Source organism: Acipenser ruthenus, chromosome 28, assembly GCF_902713425.1.
Source record: "Acipenser ruthenus chromosome 28, fAciRut3.2 maternal haplotype, whole genome shotgun sequence".
Lineage (NCBI taxonomy): Eukaryota > Metazoa > Chordata > Actinopteri > Acipenseriformes > Acipenseridae > Acipenser > Acipenser ruthenus.
Window position 1 is genome coordinate 21,179,112 of NC_081216.1, and position 19,321 is coordinate 21,198,432.

General features: G+C 47.8%; 3 protein-coding genes across 6 annotated transcripts in view; 2 read left to right on the forward strand and 1 right to left on the reverse strand.

Annotated features, from left to right (window-relative positions):
- Window positions 1-35: 35 nt before the first annotated feature.
- On the forward strand, window positions 36-5,546 carry tmem138 (transmembrane protein 138). 3 transcript variants are annotated; one of them, XM_034057403.3, is made up of 6 exons: window positions 36-138; window positions 2,179-2,466; window positions 2,732-2,895; window positions 3,093-3,264; window positions 3,818-3,893; window positions 4,776-5,546. In XM_034057403.3, the coding sequence occupies exons 3-6, from the start codon at window positions 2,768-2,770 to the stop codon at window positions 4,886-4,888; spliced, it is 489 nt and encodes a 162-aa protein (XP_033913294.1). In that variant the 5' UTR covers window positions 36-138; window positions 2,179-2,466; window positions 2,732-2,767; the 3' UTR covers window positions 4,889-5,546. The 3 variants fall into 3 exon arrangements, with proteins under 3 accessions (XP_033913294.1, XP_058858917.1, XP_058858918.1); XM_059002934.1 differs by lacking the exon at window positions 36-138 and adding an exon at window positions 149-184; XM_059002935.1 differs by lacking the exon at window positions 36-138 and adding an exon at window positions 222-242.
- A 1,430-nt stretch (window positions 5,547-6,976) lies between these two features.
- tmem258 (transmembrane protein 258) lies at window positions 6,977-9,455 on the forward strand. The gene is made up of 4 exons (XM_034057401.3): window positions 6,977-7,207; window positions 8,025-8,134; window positions 8,686-8,821; window positions 9,272-9,455. The coding sequence occupies exons 1-3, from the start codon at window positions 7,205-7,207 to the stop codon at window positions 8,810-8,812; spliced, it is 240 nt and encodes a 79-aa protein (XP_033913292.1). The 5' UTR covers window positions 6,977-7,204; the 3' UTR covers window positions 8,813-8,821; window positions 9,272-9,455.
- Window positions 9,456-10,046: 591 nt separating this feature from the next.
- myrf (myelin regulatory factor) overlaps window positions 10,047-19,321 on the reverse strand; it is a 39,515-nt gene continuing 30,240 nt past the window's right edge. For both annotated transcript variants that reach the window (XM_034058028.3, XM_034058027.3), the window contains exons 17-27: window positions 18,883-18,968; window positions 18,340-18,405; window positions 18,094-18,174; window positions 17,053-17,129; window positions 16,756-16,866; window positions 16,384-16,617; window positions 16,187-16,274; window positions 16,005-16,082; window positions 15,796-15,898; window positions 15,540-15,614; window positions 10,047-15,234 (exon numbers count right to left, since the gene is read on the reverse strand). In XM_034058028.3, coding sequence (XP_033913919.3) covers window positions 15,148-15,234; window positions 15,540-15,614; window positions 15,796-15,898; window positions 16,005-16,082; window positions 16,187-16,274; window positions 16,384-16,617; window positions 16,756-16,866; window positions 17,053-17,129; window positions 18,094-18,174; window positions 18,340-18,405; window positions 18,883-18,968 — 1,086 coding nt within the window. In that variant the 3' untranslated portion in view covers window positions 10,047-15,147. The remainder of the gene's footprint in view (window positions 15,235-15,539; window positions 15,615-15,795; window positions 15,899-16,004; window positions 16,083-16,186; window positions 16,275-16,383; window positions 16,618-16,755; window positions 16,867-17,052; window positions 17,130-18,093; window positions 18,175-18,339; window positions 18,406-18,882; window positions 18,969-19,321) is intronic.

Consider the following 19,321-nt stretch of genomic DNA (forward strand, 5'->3'; position numbering starts at 1 on the left):
TGAGCATAGCAGTGCGGGCCTCGGGATTTCCCAGCGACCTGCCCTCCTTTCTGTGAGACTCGACGTTCTGCGAAGCGTCTGTCGTTTCTATGGGAGTGAAACAACGCCAGAGACTAAACGGAACCTGAGAAGAAACAGGTAACTGGGAGAAGCGTGGGGTCGAACTGGGAACGATGGTTTTCAGGTGAAAGAGTACTGGGGGATAACCGAAGTGGGAACTGACAGTAAATTGTGAAGAGATGGTTTGTATTAGCTGAACGGGACGAGCACACTGTGGTTAGGAGCGGGGTGATCTCTCTACCGCAGAGTTATTGTTGTAGGGAAATTGTATTTTGATTCTGATTTGAGTCTCGTTCTCACAGCACTATAAAGAGGCGCTGCCTGTCCCTCACCACAGAGTCCTGCGTGGGTCCGATTTTTACGACCCGGACCGAACCGAACCCACTGCAACACCGTCTTCTTACCGCGATCCGACCCGAACCCTCAAGTGTTTGTCCTTACCTACTGCCTGCGTCGACTGAATCTCTCCCATTAACACAGATATCTCTACCATTCACAGATTGAGTTGGGCTATACAGCGTGGCAGCTTTCTCTAGTGGTCTGGATATATTTTAATATTGTGACATATTAACTATCTCTACTTAAAAATGCCTGTCTATTAATTTCGTGCCACCGGTTGAAAGGGAGCTCCACCTGCGCTTGCGCAGAGACAGTTTTGTGGCTGTCGTTCACAAAAACATGACGACAGATTTTACAAGCAACTAATCCAGTCAGACGTTCATTATTTTAATTCGCTGTGATTCCAAAATAATTCCACACTTGTGATTGACCTGTCCCGCTGTTATCCGCTACGTGATATACACCCTGCGCTATCTTTCGTTTCACCTCGTCCACAGACATTTTAATATCGCCAAGCAGACGTGATAAAAGGATCTCACGACGTATTATTATTATTATTATTATTTATTTCTTAGCTGACGCCCTTATCCAGGGCGACTTACAATTGTTACAAGATATCACATTATTTTTACATACAATTACCCATTTATACAGTTGGGTTATTACTGGAGCAATCTAGGTAAAGTACCTTGCTCAAGGGTACAGCAGCAGTGTCCCCACTGGGGATTGAACCCACAACCCTCCGGTCAAGAGTCCAGAGCCCTAACCACTACTCCACACTGCTGCCCTATCAAACGTATCAAACAAGTGGCAATACAAACCCAGAACACTAGAGTCAGCTGCCTCCTCCCTAATCGCCTCCTGTGTAGGGCAGGGAATACAATTACCTTCTAGTACGGGAAAGGGTTACAGACAAGTACGCTGAGGGAACAGAACAAGTTTTTGGTGATTTCTAATTCACACCTGAGCCTGTCCCCGAAAATTAAATTTTGTGACCCGAACCGCATACCCCGAAAAAATTCACAAAACGACCCGAACCCGACCCATGCAGGACTCTACCGCACGACTCCACTGAGACTTGCAGGGTATCTGTTTGCAATGTTGTGAAGTGAATTCCAATCTGCAGCGAGTGGTTCCTAGTTGACGCTCAGCACAGCAGTCTTGGACGGTAGGAGACGCATTTAAATAACTAATCCGCAGTGAGATACTGCGCAAGCTGCTGCTATAAATATGCGACCAACAAACGTCACAGGGACGTTACGTCGTAATAAATCATTTTAGCGGTAGCCATCTTTTAGCAGTGTGAGCACCACCTCCACAATAAAACCAAGACAAAACTGGTAATGTTTCAAAGCTTGTAAGAAGCATATAAACATGAGGTTGAACCTGGGTGACTGTGTCCCAGCATGTGCTGTGTGGCAGCTCACTCACAGCTCCAGGGATTAAACACAAGTGAATCAGTCTGCACTCTGTGAAATGAAGCACTGATCCCGGGACAGTAATCCTGCTGTTTCATAAGCACTGTCTGCGTAACTGCGGGTCTGCGGGTCCGCTGAGGTGGGGGGTGGGGGGAGCCTGTCGCTCTGCACTCCTCCCAGCCCCAGTAAAGGACCCTTTTTCTGTAATCTGCTGTAATCTCCTTAAACCTGATTATCCTTCCTCTGCCTTCTTCCCTCACTCTGCTTTCTCTTGAATTCAAAACAGCAGGGAGCCGCGACACACGCAGCCAGACCACCAATTACATGAACCTGTTATATAAATAGTCTTGGCTTTCTACAGGTTGGGACAAAGAGAAAGCACCTGAAGATCGTCTCCCAGAACCTTGAAGAGATACTACGAAGAAGGGGAGAGAGGACAGGGAGCTGTTTATTTGTCAGTGCCAGTGAGTGCACACTCACACTCACACTCGCACTCACAGAGGGTCAGGCCAGTCCCGTGTTGCACCCTCTCTCTCTGCAGTGAGTATGGGCCCCTCTGTGGCTCGGACTCTGGGCCTGTGTTTCTGCTCTGTCAGGCAGCCTCTCTTCTAGAAGGATCTCTTCCCCGCACCCCCTCCTCCAGCGCTGGGTAAGTCAGGATGGCCTCACTGGGAGGGAAGGGGTGCTCTGTTTGTGAAACCCCAGTCCCAGGGCAGGTGTGTCTGTTTTTCTGTATGTATATGACCTGCTTTCTGAGTATATCCATAGAAGCCTCTAGTTTAGTCTCATGGTGTGCTAGTGTAAAGCTGTGCTCTGTAGGTATGGATTCGCTGGCTGTGTGTGTCCCTGGGATAGTGCTTCGTCCCTGTGTGTGAGAGTGTGTAACTCTGTCTCTCTCTCTCTCCTCACCCCAGGTCCCCGATGCCCCCCCTCGCTGACCCGGCCCAGTGATGCTCCAGACCAGTAACTACTCGCTGGTGCTGCTGGTGCAGCTCCTGCTGCTCACCTTCGACCTCTTTGTGAACTCCTTCAGTGAGCTGCTGAGAGCCGCCCCCGTCATACAGCTGGTGCTCTTCATGTGAGTCAGTGAGAGGGGCAGGGGCAGGGGAGCGGGCAACTGGTGCTGTTCATGTGAGTGAGCGGGGTGAGGGGCCTGTGACTCCTCTCTCAGTATCCAGGACATTGCCCTCACCCTGCTTTCTCTATGTGTGTGTCTCCTCTCTCAGTATCCAGGACATTGCCCTCACCCTGCTCTGTGTGTGTCTCCTCTCTCAGTATCCAGGACATTGCGATCCTGTTCAATGTGATCATCATACTGCTGATGTTCTTCAACACCTTCGTGTTCCAGGTGGGGCTGGTCACCCTGCTGCTGCAGCGCTTCAAAGGGCTGCTCATCGTGTCTGCCTTCTACCTCGGGCTGAGCATAGCCTTCCACGTGTGGGTGATGGTGAGTGACGGGCTGTACTGGGAGTGTGGGGCTGGTGAGTCATCAGTCTCTTTCTCTCTTCACCCTCTCTTCTCTCTCCCCTCCTGCAGTGCAGGTGATGAATTAGTCTCCTTCACATTGCACCTGCCAAGGAGACTGGGCTCAGGTATTAGTGAATGTGATATTAGCAGCTCAGCCTCTCAGTGTCAGGGAATGACAAAGAGTGACTCAGGGATAAGGATGCAGCCTGGCACTGCCTTACAAACCACAGGAGAATTCGAACCCAGGACCTCAATCACAACGTCCTTCCACTACTGAGCGGTGTGTGATCCCCTGGCTCCCAGTCCTTCACTCTGACCACTAGGCTGCAGGCAGAGCTGTGTAGGGGATTTGAACCCAAGTCTCTCAACCCTGATCTCTAGACCGAACTGTTCTGCATTGAGATGAGGAGCGATAGTTATATCTGGATTCCAGGGGGGTCTGTTGTTCTCAGTTCACTTTCTTGGGAGTCTTGAGTGTCTGACTGTTGGTGTCTGTGTTTGAAATCCCTGTCTGTCTGTCTTAATATCCCCAGAACCTGCGCTGGCAGCACTCTGACCGGTACGTGTGGACGGACGGGCTGCAGGCTCTCTTTGTGTTCCAGCGTCTCAGTGAGTAAATCTGCAGAGAAACACAGAGAGACGCGCTGCGACACAGAGAGACTCGCTGCGACACAGAGAGACACACACACATGCCACACAGAGACACACACACATGCCACACAGAGACACACACACACATGCCACACAGAGACACACACACATGCCACACAGAGACACACACACACATGCCACACAGAGACACACACACATGCCACACAGAGACACACACACACATGCCACACAGAGACACACACACACATGCCACACAGAGACACACACACACATGCCACACAGAGACACACACACACATGCCACACAGAGACACACACACATGCCACACAGACACACACACATGCCACACAGAGACACACACACATGCCACACAGAGACACACACACATGCCACACAGAGACACACACACATGCCACACAGAGACACACACACATGCCACACAGAGACACACACACATGCCACACAGAGACACACACACATGCCACACAGAGACACACACACATGCCACACAGAGACACACACACATGCCACACAGAGACACACACACATGCCACACAGAGACACACACACATGCCACACAGAGACACACACACATGCCACACAGAGACACACACACATGCCACACAGAGACACACACACATGCCACACAGAGACACACACACATCCCACACAGAGACACACACACATGCCACACAGAGACACACATACATCCCACACAGAGACACACACGCTGCCACACACAGACACACTGACACACCCACGCCGCCACACACACTGACACACACGCTGCCACACAGAGACACTTCCACAGGCACACAGGCAGGGTACTGCACTGGGTTGCTGAGTGTCTGACCGCCTTCTCTGTGTTTAACCCCTCAGTGGCCGTGCTGTACTATTACTTCTACAAGCACACTGCGGAGTGTCTGGGAGACACGCGGCTCTACGAGGACTCGGCCTGGCTGCGCCATCAATTCTCTCGCGGCAGGATGTGAGGTCAGCGCGTCACTAACTGCACCGTGTCCTGTGTAAGGAAATGAAGAGACAGCCTGTGAACAGAAAGGGGATGAGATTGTCCAGCTTTTCCCTCAGGAGGAGCAAAGAGAGACTGTCCCCTTCAGTGCTGGTCCCAGCGTCAGTGGACCCCTCAACGCGCTCTGTGTGTGTGTGTGTGTGTGTGGAGGGTTTATTTTTTATAATAGAATATGGTTGGATTGGATATGCTTGTATATCTTTAAGTGCTGATGGTTTTTTGTAATGCTTTTGTATTCAATTCCCAGTTGTATATGAGAATGTGTGTTTGTTTCTCTCTTGTTTTTCCTACACAACTCGCTGTCAGTCACCTGCTGCTGTTCCACTTTTCCCTGGACATGACTGTGTAATTCTGAGCTTCTATAGTCATATGAAGCCACCAGCTTCACTTTGGGCTGCATGATTCCACTGCTGGCACAGTGAAGTGACAGGTGGAGTGGGGCTGCTGATCTCACACCTTCAGTCCAGGCAGCTGGGATTCTGAGACCGGGTAACGGCAGCCCTGGGCTTCACAGCATTCAAAACAACTGAAAACTTGAACAGTGGGTTTGTGTTTTTGTTCTGATTTCACCTAATTCACATTGTACACAATTTTAATGCATAGTAAAAAAAATGACCTGATTTACCTTTCTTCAAAAACTCTCCTGTGTGTTTTCATCTAGCCAGTACTGAATAGCCAGTACAGCCAGTACTGTTTCCCACAGTGTGTGTGCCTGTCTGAGTCCAGCACAACAGCAAGAGCTACTCACAGTAACAGAGTCCACCGGCATGCGATCCACACTGTAGAGTGCATGTGTGACTGGCCTGGAATCTGGATCCAGAGCCACACAGTAAAGTAGACCCTTCATTTATCAAACATGTTTTCAAACACTTATCTCAAAATGCCCCCAGGTAACCTGCAGTGAGGTGTGCTCCGTGTGTGTGCGCTGTGTGTGTGGTGTTCTGTGTGTGGTGTGCTCTGTGTGTGGTGCTGTGTGTGTCCCCGCTCTGTGTGTGGTGCTGTGTGTGTGTGGTGCTCTGTGTGTGTGCGCTGTGTGTGGTGTGCTCTGTGTGTGGTGCTGTGTGTGTGTGTGTGTGCGCGCTCTGTGTGTGTGGTGCTCTGTGTGTGGTGCTGTGTGTGTGGTGCTCTGTGTGTGGTGTGCTCTGTGTGGTGTCCTCTACAGTGCAGTGGCTGGGCTGGTATTGTAATTATCCCTGGAGGAGATGCTGTTTGATAGCAAGGTTTCTCTGTAATGCTGTGTCACTGCTCTTGTATTACAGTGTATGTGAGTCAGCCCCCATGCTTTCTGATGCACGCACACGCCTTCTATTTTCATCACCAAGACAAATCCAGGATGTGTGTGTTAATTCAGTACAACGCGCTCCTTTACACTGGAGAAAGGGGCAGCTCCGAAAATAGCACGCTCTGCATGTAAATCTAATGCCAGCGCTATTTATATCAGTCTGTTACTTTTTTATTGATTGTTTACATAACAGTAAAATACTAAATGGTTAACCCTGATCAAACCTAACCGGGTTGTATTGTATACAGCGGTAATAGCAAACAAGCACAGACAGACTCCACCAGCTCGTAGCGGTGCTTTGCTGCCGCTGTGTGGCGCTCTCGTGTAATTACACGACCCGGCCTGGAGCTACATGCCTACAGGAGAGACACTGTAGTAATCAATTGCCAGACGAGTTTAAATTGCAAAACTACATTATTATTATTATTATTATTATTATTATTATTATTATTATTATTATTATTATTATTATTATTATTATTCAATTTAATTCAGTTAACGATTGGAGGACTGGTCATAATATATTGTAGGTAAACAACCAATTTCAGTACAATTATGCCTCTTTTCCGCGGAGAGCCGAGCCGTGCTATTGAAGTCACACGCAATGAAAGATCGTTGTTATTAATTATTGTTATAGGGCTGATACTCCTTGTATCAGACCCGCCCCGTTAAACGTAAGCGCTTCTCATTGGTTTTAAGCGCTTTATAGTCCGATAGTTGGGAATTGTAGTTCTCGGACAGGCAGCTGTTGTGCCTGAAGCAAGGTTTTTAGTGTAATGTTATTTAATTTGCAGGAACACTGATATCTATTTTAGAAACATGTTATTAAATTAAAGTGCGCCGTCTCTCTCTGCTCTCCAATCCTACATTTCATGCCAGAGAAGCGGGACCCTCGGAACTACATTTCCCATACTGCCCCGGGTGACAGGCGACTGATGACCCGGCTGTTCCGCAGCTACGTGGCCTTCCTGAGAGAGACTTGGAGACAGAAACGACATGGTGAGTATCTAACGTGCAAATCCAGCTAGAAATAGTGTCCTCATTACTCTAGTGTGCGTTTTAATGCGTTATATAGCTACGGTAAAAGTGTAATAATAAACCAGTCGAGGTCCTGCCTCGGTGATTATTGTAATTACTCATGAGGTTTTGGTTCGGTACGCTGTATCCCAGCACAGTTACTGGTGCACCCGTCCCTAGACCCTACACACACAAACACGCAGCTCAATAAACACCCAGTCTGCAGTGTCAAGCTAACGATCTCAGGATCTCTGCATAAATTAAAAACATTACAAAGATGGACTGTTTGATTTTTATTTGGGAGTGTTGTGGTACAGTACTGGGATAATTTAATGTACGTACTTTCTTAAATATCTAAAGTCATTTTAAAACGCGGAGCGCCTTCCTATCTTATGCACGGCACTCTTATTAAATCCACGTTGCTACCCAACTGAAAACTTCAAGTTAATATCGAGCATGCTAAATTGTAACCCATGAGAAGGATGTGAACGAGACTCCCGTTCCAGCTCTCCGGGTATCACTTCTGGCTTAATTAAGCACAGAGTCCGGAAGGCGTGGGGAGTGGGACTAAGCGCACAGTACAGCCTATACTAGCAGCTGAAACTGCTTCACGACAGGGCAGTTATTTATAATAATGTAAATCTACGTTTAATCCTCATAAAACTGTACAATTCTTGCCTAGTAAGATTTCTGTTTGTGTTTAATATTTATACGCATTCCGTAGCCGCCTGTCTCTCTCTCTCTCTCTCTCTGTCTCTGTCTGTGTGTGTTGAACCCGCCGATCTCTCTCTCTGTCTAGGAGCTGGAGGCAATGACTCGATACACCAGCCCGGTGAACCCGGCTGTCTTCCCTCACCTCACCGTGGTGTTGCTCGCCATCGGCATGTTCTTCACCGCCTGGTTCTTCGTGTATCCTTCTGCCAGCACGGCACAATCCGGTCCCTGAACGAGAACCGGCTGCCTTGGACTGGACACAGGGAACTAACTAGTGGTTTGAGAGCAGCACAGAAACCTTTTAAGACCGGGCTTGACAGGGTTTCAATCAGCTGTTCCGAACCTCGCTCGTAAATAGTGAGCTTGATGTGAAGACCTGGCATTTTGTACATTTTAAGACTGAAGCATTGAGACCCCACACGGTTGTTCTGTACTAGCTGTGCAGGTGAGTGGTTGTGGGTTTAGCAGAGGCTAGGTTCGTTACTGTGTAGCACAGAGTAACACTGTGACATTGACCCGTATAGTGTACTGCTTGAGGAGAGAAAAGCAGCCTCTAGATGGCACTGTTGCACTGTTGTGCCATTGGCTGAGTGCCTGTGAAAAGACGATGGCGATAGGGAGCAGTTCGAGTGCTGTGATAGTCTATTGTAGAGCTGTGATACAGTCTGCAGTGCACAGCTGTGATACAGTCTGCAGTGCACAGCTGTGCTGTGATACAGTCCTGTTTCCTTGACTCCTTGCCTCAGCTATGAGGTGACCTCCACCAAGTACACTCGTGATATCTACAAGGAGCTGCTCATCTCGCTGGTCGCCTCGGTCTTCATGGGCTTCGGGGTGCTCTTCCTGCTGCTGTGGGTCGGCATCTACGTCTGAGGCATGCTGGTAAGCTGGCTTCAAGTGTTTCATTAAAGGGGTGTCGCGGGGCAGGCTGGGGGGATGGAGTGTGCCCCTCTCGTGGCAGGGGAGGGTGGGGTTCAGTATTTTTATTTCAGACGGGATGTCGGTTAGTATTTGTTTTAGGTTTTCGCTGCTTTCCTGTGCGTACAGACTCCCAGCCGCTGAGACCTCTCCTGTGTGCTTAACTGCAGTATGTGAAATAGGGCACGGTGAGAGAAATCCTGCAGAGGAGCAGAATTACTTTATAAATCTCAGAGGGGTCACAGCTGCACATTTGAGCTTTTTCTTGGTTTTGAATTTTGCTGCTTGAATCTAGTGCTCCAGTAAGGTGACTATGATGTACAATTTTATAATTGAAATTGTGTTTTTTTATTATTATTATATGAACGCATACATTAACTGATTCTCAGTTTTTTTTCTGACTTCCTGTTGCAGAGAGAAAAGGGGAGGGGCTACACACCACAGCAACATTCCAGGGGCGTGGACTTCAACATTGCCATGGCAACGCAGGCATTTCTTATTGCAACTGTTTTTCACAGATTCTGTACAAACTGAGCACTGACCTGGGGAGGGGAGGGGAGCCATCCACCGAATAAACACAAGATTTTTTCATAGGAAACCATTGTTCTTTTCTCATTTTAAGTAACAATATTTGGGAGATTCGGGTATGTGATTGTGAGGAGCTGACAGCACTGGGGATGAAGCCGTCTGTGTGTGTGTGTGTCTGTCTGTCTGTTCACAAAGCAAATAACTTAAACATGGTGAAAGGTAGAGGGTAAAGTAGAAATGTTGTAACACACACCCACGGTCGTATTGTAGCACACACACACTCTGTCGTATTGTAGCACACACACACGCTGTCGTATTGTAGCACACACACACACACGCTGTCATGTTGTAGCACACACACTCTGTCGTGTTGTAGCACACACATACCCACGCTGTCGTATTGTAACACACACACACACTCTGTCGTATTGTAGCACACACACACACGCTGTCATGTTGTAGCACACACACACATGCTGTCATGTTGTAGCACACACGCTGTCATGTTGTAGCACACGCACACATTGTCGTGTTGTAGCACACACGCTGTCATGTTGTAGCACACGCACACATTGTCGTGTTGTAGCACACACACACTGTCATGTTGTAGCACACACATCTACTGTATATATCTTCAAATAATTTGAGACAGGTGACTTAATGAGAATAAAGAATATTGTATTAAAAAAATAAGAAAAACAAAAGTAAACAAGAAACATGTTAACAATGCATAGAAGCTTCAGCAAAGAGTTACAGAGATTTCATTTCCATAATTCAGGGAAAAGTAACGAATCAGCTGTGAAAGAACCGCACAATAAATAGCAAAGCAGTAATAATAATAATAATAACGACACAGTAATAATGGTACAGAGACCTGTTAGAGCATCACACAGCTCCGCACAGGGCAGGTGACACTGAGCTCAGATATAGAACGACGTGTGTGGTCATATACAAAGGGTTACAAATCAGTGATTGTAAAATTTCAAAGAATTTAAATTTAAAAAAAATTATAATAAAAATCAGATTGCAACAGCAAGATCAGTACAATACATATTTACACCAGCTTTAAGCTTTACTTTCCATGTAGTAGATTTTAATAAAAGTTATGTTTTTATTTTTTTTAACAAGCTTGTGTTTTTATTCTTGAAGCCCCTGATTTCGTTTCTGCTGCTTTGGTCAAGCACTTTGCCCAATTCGGAGGGCTGGGTCCTGAAAGCATTGAAACTGCAGGACTCTTAACTGTGAGCAACACAGGGGTCTGGGGCTCACACTCGCCTCCCTCTCGCTGGGTTAGGAGTAGTGTTCTACCAACCCTCTCACCCTCACACCCACCGTCTGGCTTAAAGAAACCCTCGCACACACACTCGCTCCCTCTCACACACTCCCTCTCTCTGTCTCGCCCTCTCACACACTCTCTCCCTCACACACTCACTCTCTCACACGCACTCTCTCGCATTCCCTCACACTCTCTCACACACTCCCTATCACTCTCACACGCACTCTCTCTCGCATTCCCTCACACTCTCTCACACACTCCCTATCACTCTCTCTCTCACACACTCCCTATCACTCTCACACGCACTCTCTCTCGCATTCCCTCACACTCTCTCTCACACACTCCCTATCACTCTCTCTCTCTCACACACTCCCTATCACTCTCACATGCACTCTCTCTCGCATTCCCTCACACTCTCTCTCACACACTCCCTATCACTCTCTCTCTCTCTCACACACTCCCTATCACTCTCACACGCACTCTCTCTCGCATTCCCTCACACTCTCTCTCACACACTCCCTATCACTCTCTCTCTCTCACACACTCCCTATCACTCACACGCACTCTCTCTCGCATTCCCTCACACACTCACTCTCCCTCTCACACACTCCCTATCACTGTCTCACACTCGCTCTCATTCTCGCTCTCTCTCACACACTGTCACTCTCTCACACCCACGCTATGGCTAAGGAGCAGGGTGTTGTTTGTTAATCCCAATGGTGAGATTAGTTTGGGCTGTGAGATTTGGCACGACAAAGACTGAGCACACAGCTCTCCGCAGCACAGTTCCTATTTCAGGGTGTCTTATAGGCGCATTATATTTACACAAAAACAAAACAACAAATAAAGCTGTAGAATGCCATTTTCCTACATTACCAAAAAAAAAAAAAAAACCACTAAATAATTATAATCTTGCAGTTATAACTTATAGTCCTACACTGAAGATGTGCTGTCTACCTTCCACTATGATAAGTGACGTCAGTGTGTATACATTTAGTTTAATTGATGTTTGAATTTTTTTCGATTTTTTACTTTTATGTGCTCTGCCAAAAATACAGTGTAAAACATTTCAATGTAGTGCTTGTAAAAAGTGAGGGATCGACCCTGCTGGAGAGTAAAGCCCTCCATCCCTTCACGAGAGACAGCACTGCCCCTACGGAGCGGGGTGACCGAGGTAGCATCACCTCTTAGTGCAGCCTGTCTCTGTGACCTCATTCCAGAACACTTTGTCTGTCTGTCTCGGAACATTCTCTCAGAACGCTCGGTGTGTCTCAGAACATTCTCTCAGAACGCTCTGTCTGTCTCGGAACATTCTCTCAGAACGCTCTGTCTGTCTCGGAACATTCTCTCAGAACGCTCTGTCTGTCTCGGAACATTCTCTCAGAACGCTCTGTCTGTCTCGGAACATTCTCTCAGAACGCTCTGTCTGACTCGGAACATTCTCTCAGAACGCTCTGTCTCGGAACATTCTCTCAGAACGCTCTGTCTGTTTCGGAACATTCTCTCAGAACGCTCTGTCTATCTCGGAACATTCTCTCAGAACGCTCTGTCTGTTTCGGAACATTCTCTCAGAACGCTCTGTCTGTCTCGGAACATTCTCGCAGAACACTCTGTCTGTCTCGGAACATTCTCTCAGAACGCTCTGTCTGTCAGCATGGACTCTCCGGTCTCTTTCCAGTGTTTGGTTTTGTAACAGTAAAGCTTCAGAACACAGTGTAACAATAAGAACACGTCTTTAACTTTGTTTGGGAGGCGCGGTTGGGTGGGGGGTGAAAGAGGCGATATTGCACCCCCAACCCCACCCCTACCAGACTGCATCCTGGCCCAGCAGGAGCTCACAGTTTGGGGAGGTTAAAGGTCGTTCTGTTTTTGGAATATCTAAGTCCTTTGGTCCACAGTGTGTGAGTTTGCATAGTGCTGCTTCTTTGTTGGGCGGTGCAGGAAGTGAGACACGTTTAAAGTGATGCACAGGAAGTGAGGCGTGTGCTTCACACCCGCCCTGGTCTGAATAAACACAGTGTAGAACTGCCTGTATGAGATGAGGGGTGTGCTTCACACCCGCCCTGGTCTGAATAAACACAGTGTAGAACTGCCTGTATGAGATGAGGGGTGTGCTTCACACCCGCCCTGGTCTGAATAAACACAGTGTAGAACTGCCTGTATGAGATGAGGGGTGTGCTTCACACCCGCCCTGGTCTGAATAAACACAGTGTAGAACTGCCTGTATGAGATGAGGGGTGTGCATCACACCCGCCCTGGTCTGAATAAACACAGTGTAGAACTGCCTGTATGAGATGAGGGGTGTGCATCACACCCGCCCTGGTCTGAATAAACACAGTGTAGAACTGCCTGTATGAGATGAGGGGTGTGCATCACACCCGCCCTGGTCTGAATAAACACAGTGTAGAACTGCCTGTATGAGATGAGGGGTGTGCATCACACCCGCCCTGGTCTGAATAAACACAGTGTAGAACTGCCTGTATGAGATGAAGGGTGTGCATCACACCCGCCCTGGTCTGAATAAACACAGTGTAGAACTACCTGTATGAGATGAGGGGTGTGCTTCACACCCGCCCTGGTCTGAATAAACACAGTGTAGAACTACCTGTATGAGATGCATTGACTGGAGCGAGGATACCTGCCCAGTGACAGTGTTGCTTTGAGATGAATCATCAGCAGTAGCCTGTACTAGAGGCACCTCTTTTTATCTTATTATATTATTGAGAAACTCTACAAGCTTAATCTCCTGGGAAACTTAGCATATCCACATAGCTTGGAGTTGAGCGTCGGGGCAGTGTAAGGAGACACAGTCCTAATAAGAAAGACATTAAAACCAACACTCTGAGATGCTCTGTTTGAATTAACAGCAGGATTTCAGTGCAGTGAATTATGCTTGCATGTGTGTATTTCAATATGCATACACTGTGTATCACTTGTTAGATTTCAATATGCATGAGGTGATTCTGGACTCCAGTATGATTCCTATCCAGTGCAGTTGCTACGAGATGTCCAGTGTTTTATCTGCTATTCCCAGCAGTAGTCCAAAGTCAGTTCCGTGTGGTGTTGAAACCCAGTTCAGACCAGTACAATCCAGTGTAACTGCTAATCACAATCCAGTTAGCCATCCTTATTATTATACAAGTGCTGGAGTATAGAAGTAGAAGCAGGACACTTGTGTTTCAGTGGCACTGTTATAACTCTGATCACACTGTTCACATGCAGCAGCCTCGAAAGCCAGTCAGACTCTGCTGCTGTTCACTTGGTGCAAAGGAAAGGCGGCTTGTAACATAAATAGAATTTGTATAAAAATAATTGGCCCATTACTGATCAGGCTTTTCTTTAATTACACTTTGTGTTCCTGCAGTGTAATTAGTGTCATCTGTGTGTTGCTGCAGTGTGATTACAGTGCAATCTGTGTGTTGCTGCAGTGTGATTACAGTGTAATCTGTGTGTTGTTGCAGTGTGATTACAGTGCAATCTGTGTGTTGCTTCAGTGTGATTACAGTGTAATCTGTGTGTTGCTGCAGTGTGATTACAGTGCAATCTGTGTGTTGCTGCAGTGTGATTACAGTGTAATCTGTGTGTTGCTGCAGTGTGATTACAGTGTAATCTGTGTGTTGCTGCAGTGTGATTACAGTGTAATCTGTGTGTTGCTGCAGTGTGATTACAGTGTAATCTGTGTGTTGTTGCAGTGTGATTACAGTGTAATCTGTTTGTTGCTGCAGTGTGATTACAGTGTAATCTGTCTGTTGCTGCAGTTTGATTACAGTGTAATCTGTGTGTTGCTGCAGTGTGATTACAGTGTAATCTGTGTGTTGCTGCAGTGTGATTACAGTGTAATCTGTTTGTTGCTGCAGTGTAATTACAGTGCATTTCTACAATGTAACTACAGCGTAATGCGTGTTACTGCAGTGTGATTACAGTGTCATCTGTGTGTTACTACAGTGTAATTACAGTGTAATCAGTGTGTTGCTGCAGTGTGATTAGTGTCATCTGTGTGTTGCTGCAGTGTAATTACAGTGTAATCTGTGTGTTGCTGCAGTGTAATTACAGTGTCATCTGTGTGTTGCTGCAGTGTAATTATAGTGTCATCTGTGTGTTGCTGCAGTGTAATTACAGTGTAATCAGTGTGTTGCTGCAGTGTGATTACAGAGTGAAGTTAATGCCACTTGAAACAAAGTGTCAGTTAAAATGAGACAAGAAATACAATTAAAAAAATACACAGCAAGTGCCAAAGTTGTTTTGTAGAGGAGGAGGAGGGGGGGAGGAGGAGGGGGAGGGGGAGGGATCTCCTGTAACTGGTTTGTCCTCTGCTGGATTGAACCTCTCAATAATGAAGCTGTTTTAATGTACAGCATGGTGACCCCCTCCCTCCCTCCCTCCCCGCACAGGATACTGTGGGGGTCACTCTGGAAACAGGAAGTGCAAGGAGATATATACATAGTGGTTCTGTCCCACAATGCACCTGGTGTAAGACACTCCCCTTTCAGACACACGCCTGCAGGAACAGGAAGTGGTAGTTGGCAAAGGGTAGTCCCGCCTCCACGTGCTTGCTTTCACAGGTCACTTCCTGCTGCAAGGAGACATGTCAAAAGTCAGACAGGGTCACACATCAACTTCTATTACATCGATCTAGCAAATGATCAGAAAGTGTGTAGAAATATTGAACTGATCCTTTCACTATTCCTGTCTCTGCCTCTCCCGCCCTGAAGCGCTCCACTAGCTTTACTAGAGGATGCTCACTGGGGAGAGAGTGAACTGGTCTGGAAGGACATACAAGTGAGCAACTTACAGACTTGAACACGCACAGCAGGACATATAAGTGAGCAACTTACAGACTTGAACACGCACAGCAGGACATATAAATGAGCAACTTACAGACTTGGCGACCCGGAAGTGATACGCGATGTTATGGAATGGAATAACCTCTAGAGGCCACCGATGAGCCATGCCCTGAGAGGAGAGAGATGGAATGGGGGAGGAAGGAGATAGAGAGAGAGAACGAGAAAGGAGTCAGTGCACGTAACCCAATAATCTCATTGTGTCCAGATGGTTGTGTCAGTTTCTATAAAGTGCCTCTGTGGAGTTCATGTCCAGGCCCCTCTCTGTGTGCATGTGCGTGAGTATTCAGTACCTTTGTGGAGGTCATGTCCAGGCCCCTCTGTGTATCCAGGCTCTTGGCACAGGGGCGCCCCCTGCTGACCCCACACAGCAGCACCAGCAGCGGAGAGGAGGAGCTGAGGAGAGGGAGAGGGTAAGATCGCAATGAGCGTCGAGCTAGTTTTACACAGATAAATCAACCAGTGCTGGGGGAGTGGCTGAGTTGGAGCTGCAGAGACTCACTTCATCTCCAGGGTGAGTCCGACTCGGCCCGCGGTGCTGTTGCTGCTCAGCAGGACGGTGTAGCTGTAGTTACCGGGGCTGAAACAAACACACACACAACCGTTACACATACACAACCTGCTACAGAACTGCACTCTGAAAACACACACACCACCATTACACAAACACACCACCCCGCTAACCTGCATGACTCAGGCAGGGTGCAGTGCTGCGCTGTGATTGGCTGGTCTGTCTCCAAAATCCGCAGGGAGCTCAGAGCGGGGTCCGGCCCTGGAACACAATCAATCAACCAATGAATCAATTGATTGATCAATCAATCGATTGATCACATACAGTTGAACAAGCAGAGTGCTGGCAGGGTGATCAGACAGCTACTCACAGGCAGTCTTTGCTCTGCGCTGGCGCAGGGGCAGGGGCAGGTCTTGCCCGCCCCCCGGCAGTGTGTTTGCTGCCCTCCCCAGCTCAGGCGGTCTCTTGGACTTGCCCTGGATGTGAGTGCTGTGAGGGGGCGGCGCGGGGGTGAGCCGGCTCCGAAACCGACCCTCCTTCTCACTCTGACGGGACTTAGCCTTCTTATTGGTCATCCCAGCAGTGGAGGTGGGAGCACTGGGATCTGAGAGAGAGAGAGAGGGGACAGGCGACTGAAAGGCCAACAGACTATGAACGCTGACAGTGCAATAATGAAACTGCACCGGTTATTAGCCAGAGATGTTCATTCACAGCACGACAGGAGAAGGGGGAGAGCTCTTACCTGCAGTGGATTGGTTAGTGCTAAAGGAGAGGGTGGTTGCTGATTGGTTGGTTATGGTAAGGTTGGAGGAACAGCACACGTCCTGATTTGACAGAGTAGGGGAGGGCGGGACTGCAACATTCACAACAAACAAACAAGAAGACATCATGAGAGACTCGGGGAGATTGCCTACATTCAGTTTTCAGTTGTTTTTTTTGTTACAGTAATATTCCCCACAAGCTTGTTTCTGACGCACTGATGTGGCGCGTTACAGAGAAACATTATAAACAGACAAGGTGGGGGTGGAGGGAGTCTTACCTTGCGAAGGGGGGGTGGTTCCAGGGAAGTCCGGGGAAAAGGTGGACTGCCGGGACTTGCCAAAATCAGGAGCGGACCTGTCCCAGTAAAGGACAAACGAGAAACCTTACAAAACGGGACAGCCGTCTTGAGCATTCAAAATGATCATATACAGAGGTGGATATAAGATCTGATATGCGACGCTAGACTCTCGCATGGAGGCAAGTGGCGCAGTGGGATAATTCACTAGCATGCCGTGCTGTTTCCCCTTGGGGGACTGGGTTCAAATCCAGCTGATTTCTAACTGTACTTTAAAATAAATCTGGTTCCTGAGGTAAGTAACAATGTTGGTTGTGTTTCCACAGGAGGAAGAGAAAGATTAAGGGGGGGGGGGTCAGAAGAAGGTGAGAGAAGGAATTACCTGGAATTGAACCCAGGACTCCAAAGAGAACAGCACAGCATGCTCCTTCTGACATGTCTCGCAGTCTAACCTTGCATATGAGAGTAACTTCCCTTTTCAGGGATTGCACAATTAGGGAGTTGTGGACCTTATTGCACAATTGCAGTTTCATGCCACTGAAGAGAGGAGGGATTATCAAACCCAAAACTTTTAAACAGCAGATCTACCACTGTACTATCTCCACTTTGAATTAATTATTACTGATGAAACATGAGCGAAAGTCCTTCCTCAGGGCAGAGGGGCCAGCCAGCCAGCCAGCCATAAATTTACTAACAGTCAGTAAAACAAACCCCATTTTAATAGAGTCCGTAACCCTGATTTTGGATGGAAATAAAGGATGGTATAATTCTATAGCTTTACAGCTTTCCCAGTCAGCTGGAATGACACAAACCTGCACCTTGTGTGATGCAGTGAAAAGTATCAAACAAAGAATGCCAGTTAGCAATATTGTCCTGAAACGAGCTCATCAGCCAAGTAGCCAAAGCACATGGTAACTGCCTTGACTTTGTACCAACCTTCACCAAGCTGCTGTGTACGTTCAGATTGCATTTTTATACTCATGGATACATTTATAAAGAGACAGAGAGACAGAGTGGACATACCGTGGACAGAGTGTGACTGTGGCACTTAGACCATGCCTCCAGGACATGGTCACTATGCAGATGGTAGCCATGGCGACCGAACTACAGGCCAAGTGCAGACAGTGCAGGGCAAAGAGGGGGAACGAGAGAGTGAAAAAAGAAAGAGAGACGTGAACAGAGGAGACAGCAGGAATCGTTCAACTTGAAAGGGGCGTGTTCAGAGAGGGGGGTGTGTGAGAGTCGAGAGAGCGCAGAGGGGGCACCTACCCTTCAGCGTCGATTTCACTGCGGTTGTGCAGCGTCAGCACGTACAGCGTGGACATGGAGATGACACTGCAGAGAAAGAAGGACAAGCATTGGACAGGGAACACTGGGCAAGCCATCTGTACTGGAGCTGCCAGATCAGAGACCGGGTCTTTACTGCAGAGTCTGTATTAGAGGCAGGGTCTTTACTGCAGAGTCTGTATTAGAGGCAGGGTCTTTACTGCAGAGTCTGAATTAGAGGCAGGGTCTTTACTGCAGTCTGTATTAGAGGCAGGGTCTTTACTGCAGAGTCTGTATTAGAGGCAGGGTCTTTAATGAACCTGCTACATTACTCCAGGGCACTTTCGAAGTCAGCAGACTAACACAGCCCTTGACTGCTGGCGTCAGAAGAGGCTACATGTAGATTCTTAGAGGAGCTGATGGAATCCCATTGATGCTGCAGTTTGGGTTCAGTGTTTCCACTCGGAGGTTAAAGTGAAGGGCTCGAGTGTTTGAAGGTGTGGGTCCCGAGAGGTCAGTGTGGCAGAGTGACCGGTCACCTCTTACCTGAAGGCCATGATGATGACCAGTGCGAGGATGGTGCCCTGCAGGAAGCGGTGGCTGATACAGCTCTGCTCGGACACGCTCGGACTCTGAGAGGACAGAGAGACACAGGGGTCAATCAGTGAGACAGAGAGACACAGAGGTCAATCACTGAGACAGAGGGACACAGACACACTGAGAGAGACTCTTCACTCTACAGATAATTTTGTTATCCCTATTTATTCTCTAACTGGAATGGCTGTGCAATGCACTGTGTATTTTGCAGCAGAACAGCTTGTCTAGTTTGGACTTGTACAATGTGACTGTAGTGATCAATCCATAAGCATGGAGCTCAGTGGCTCCTGTGTGGTTGCAGTACTGGAACCCACCACTGTGAGGTGCTGTCCACTCTGAACTCCGGAACGTCGCTGGCTGAAGAAGGGATTCAAAGCAGTGAAGGACT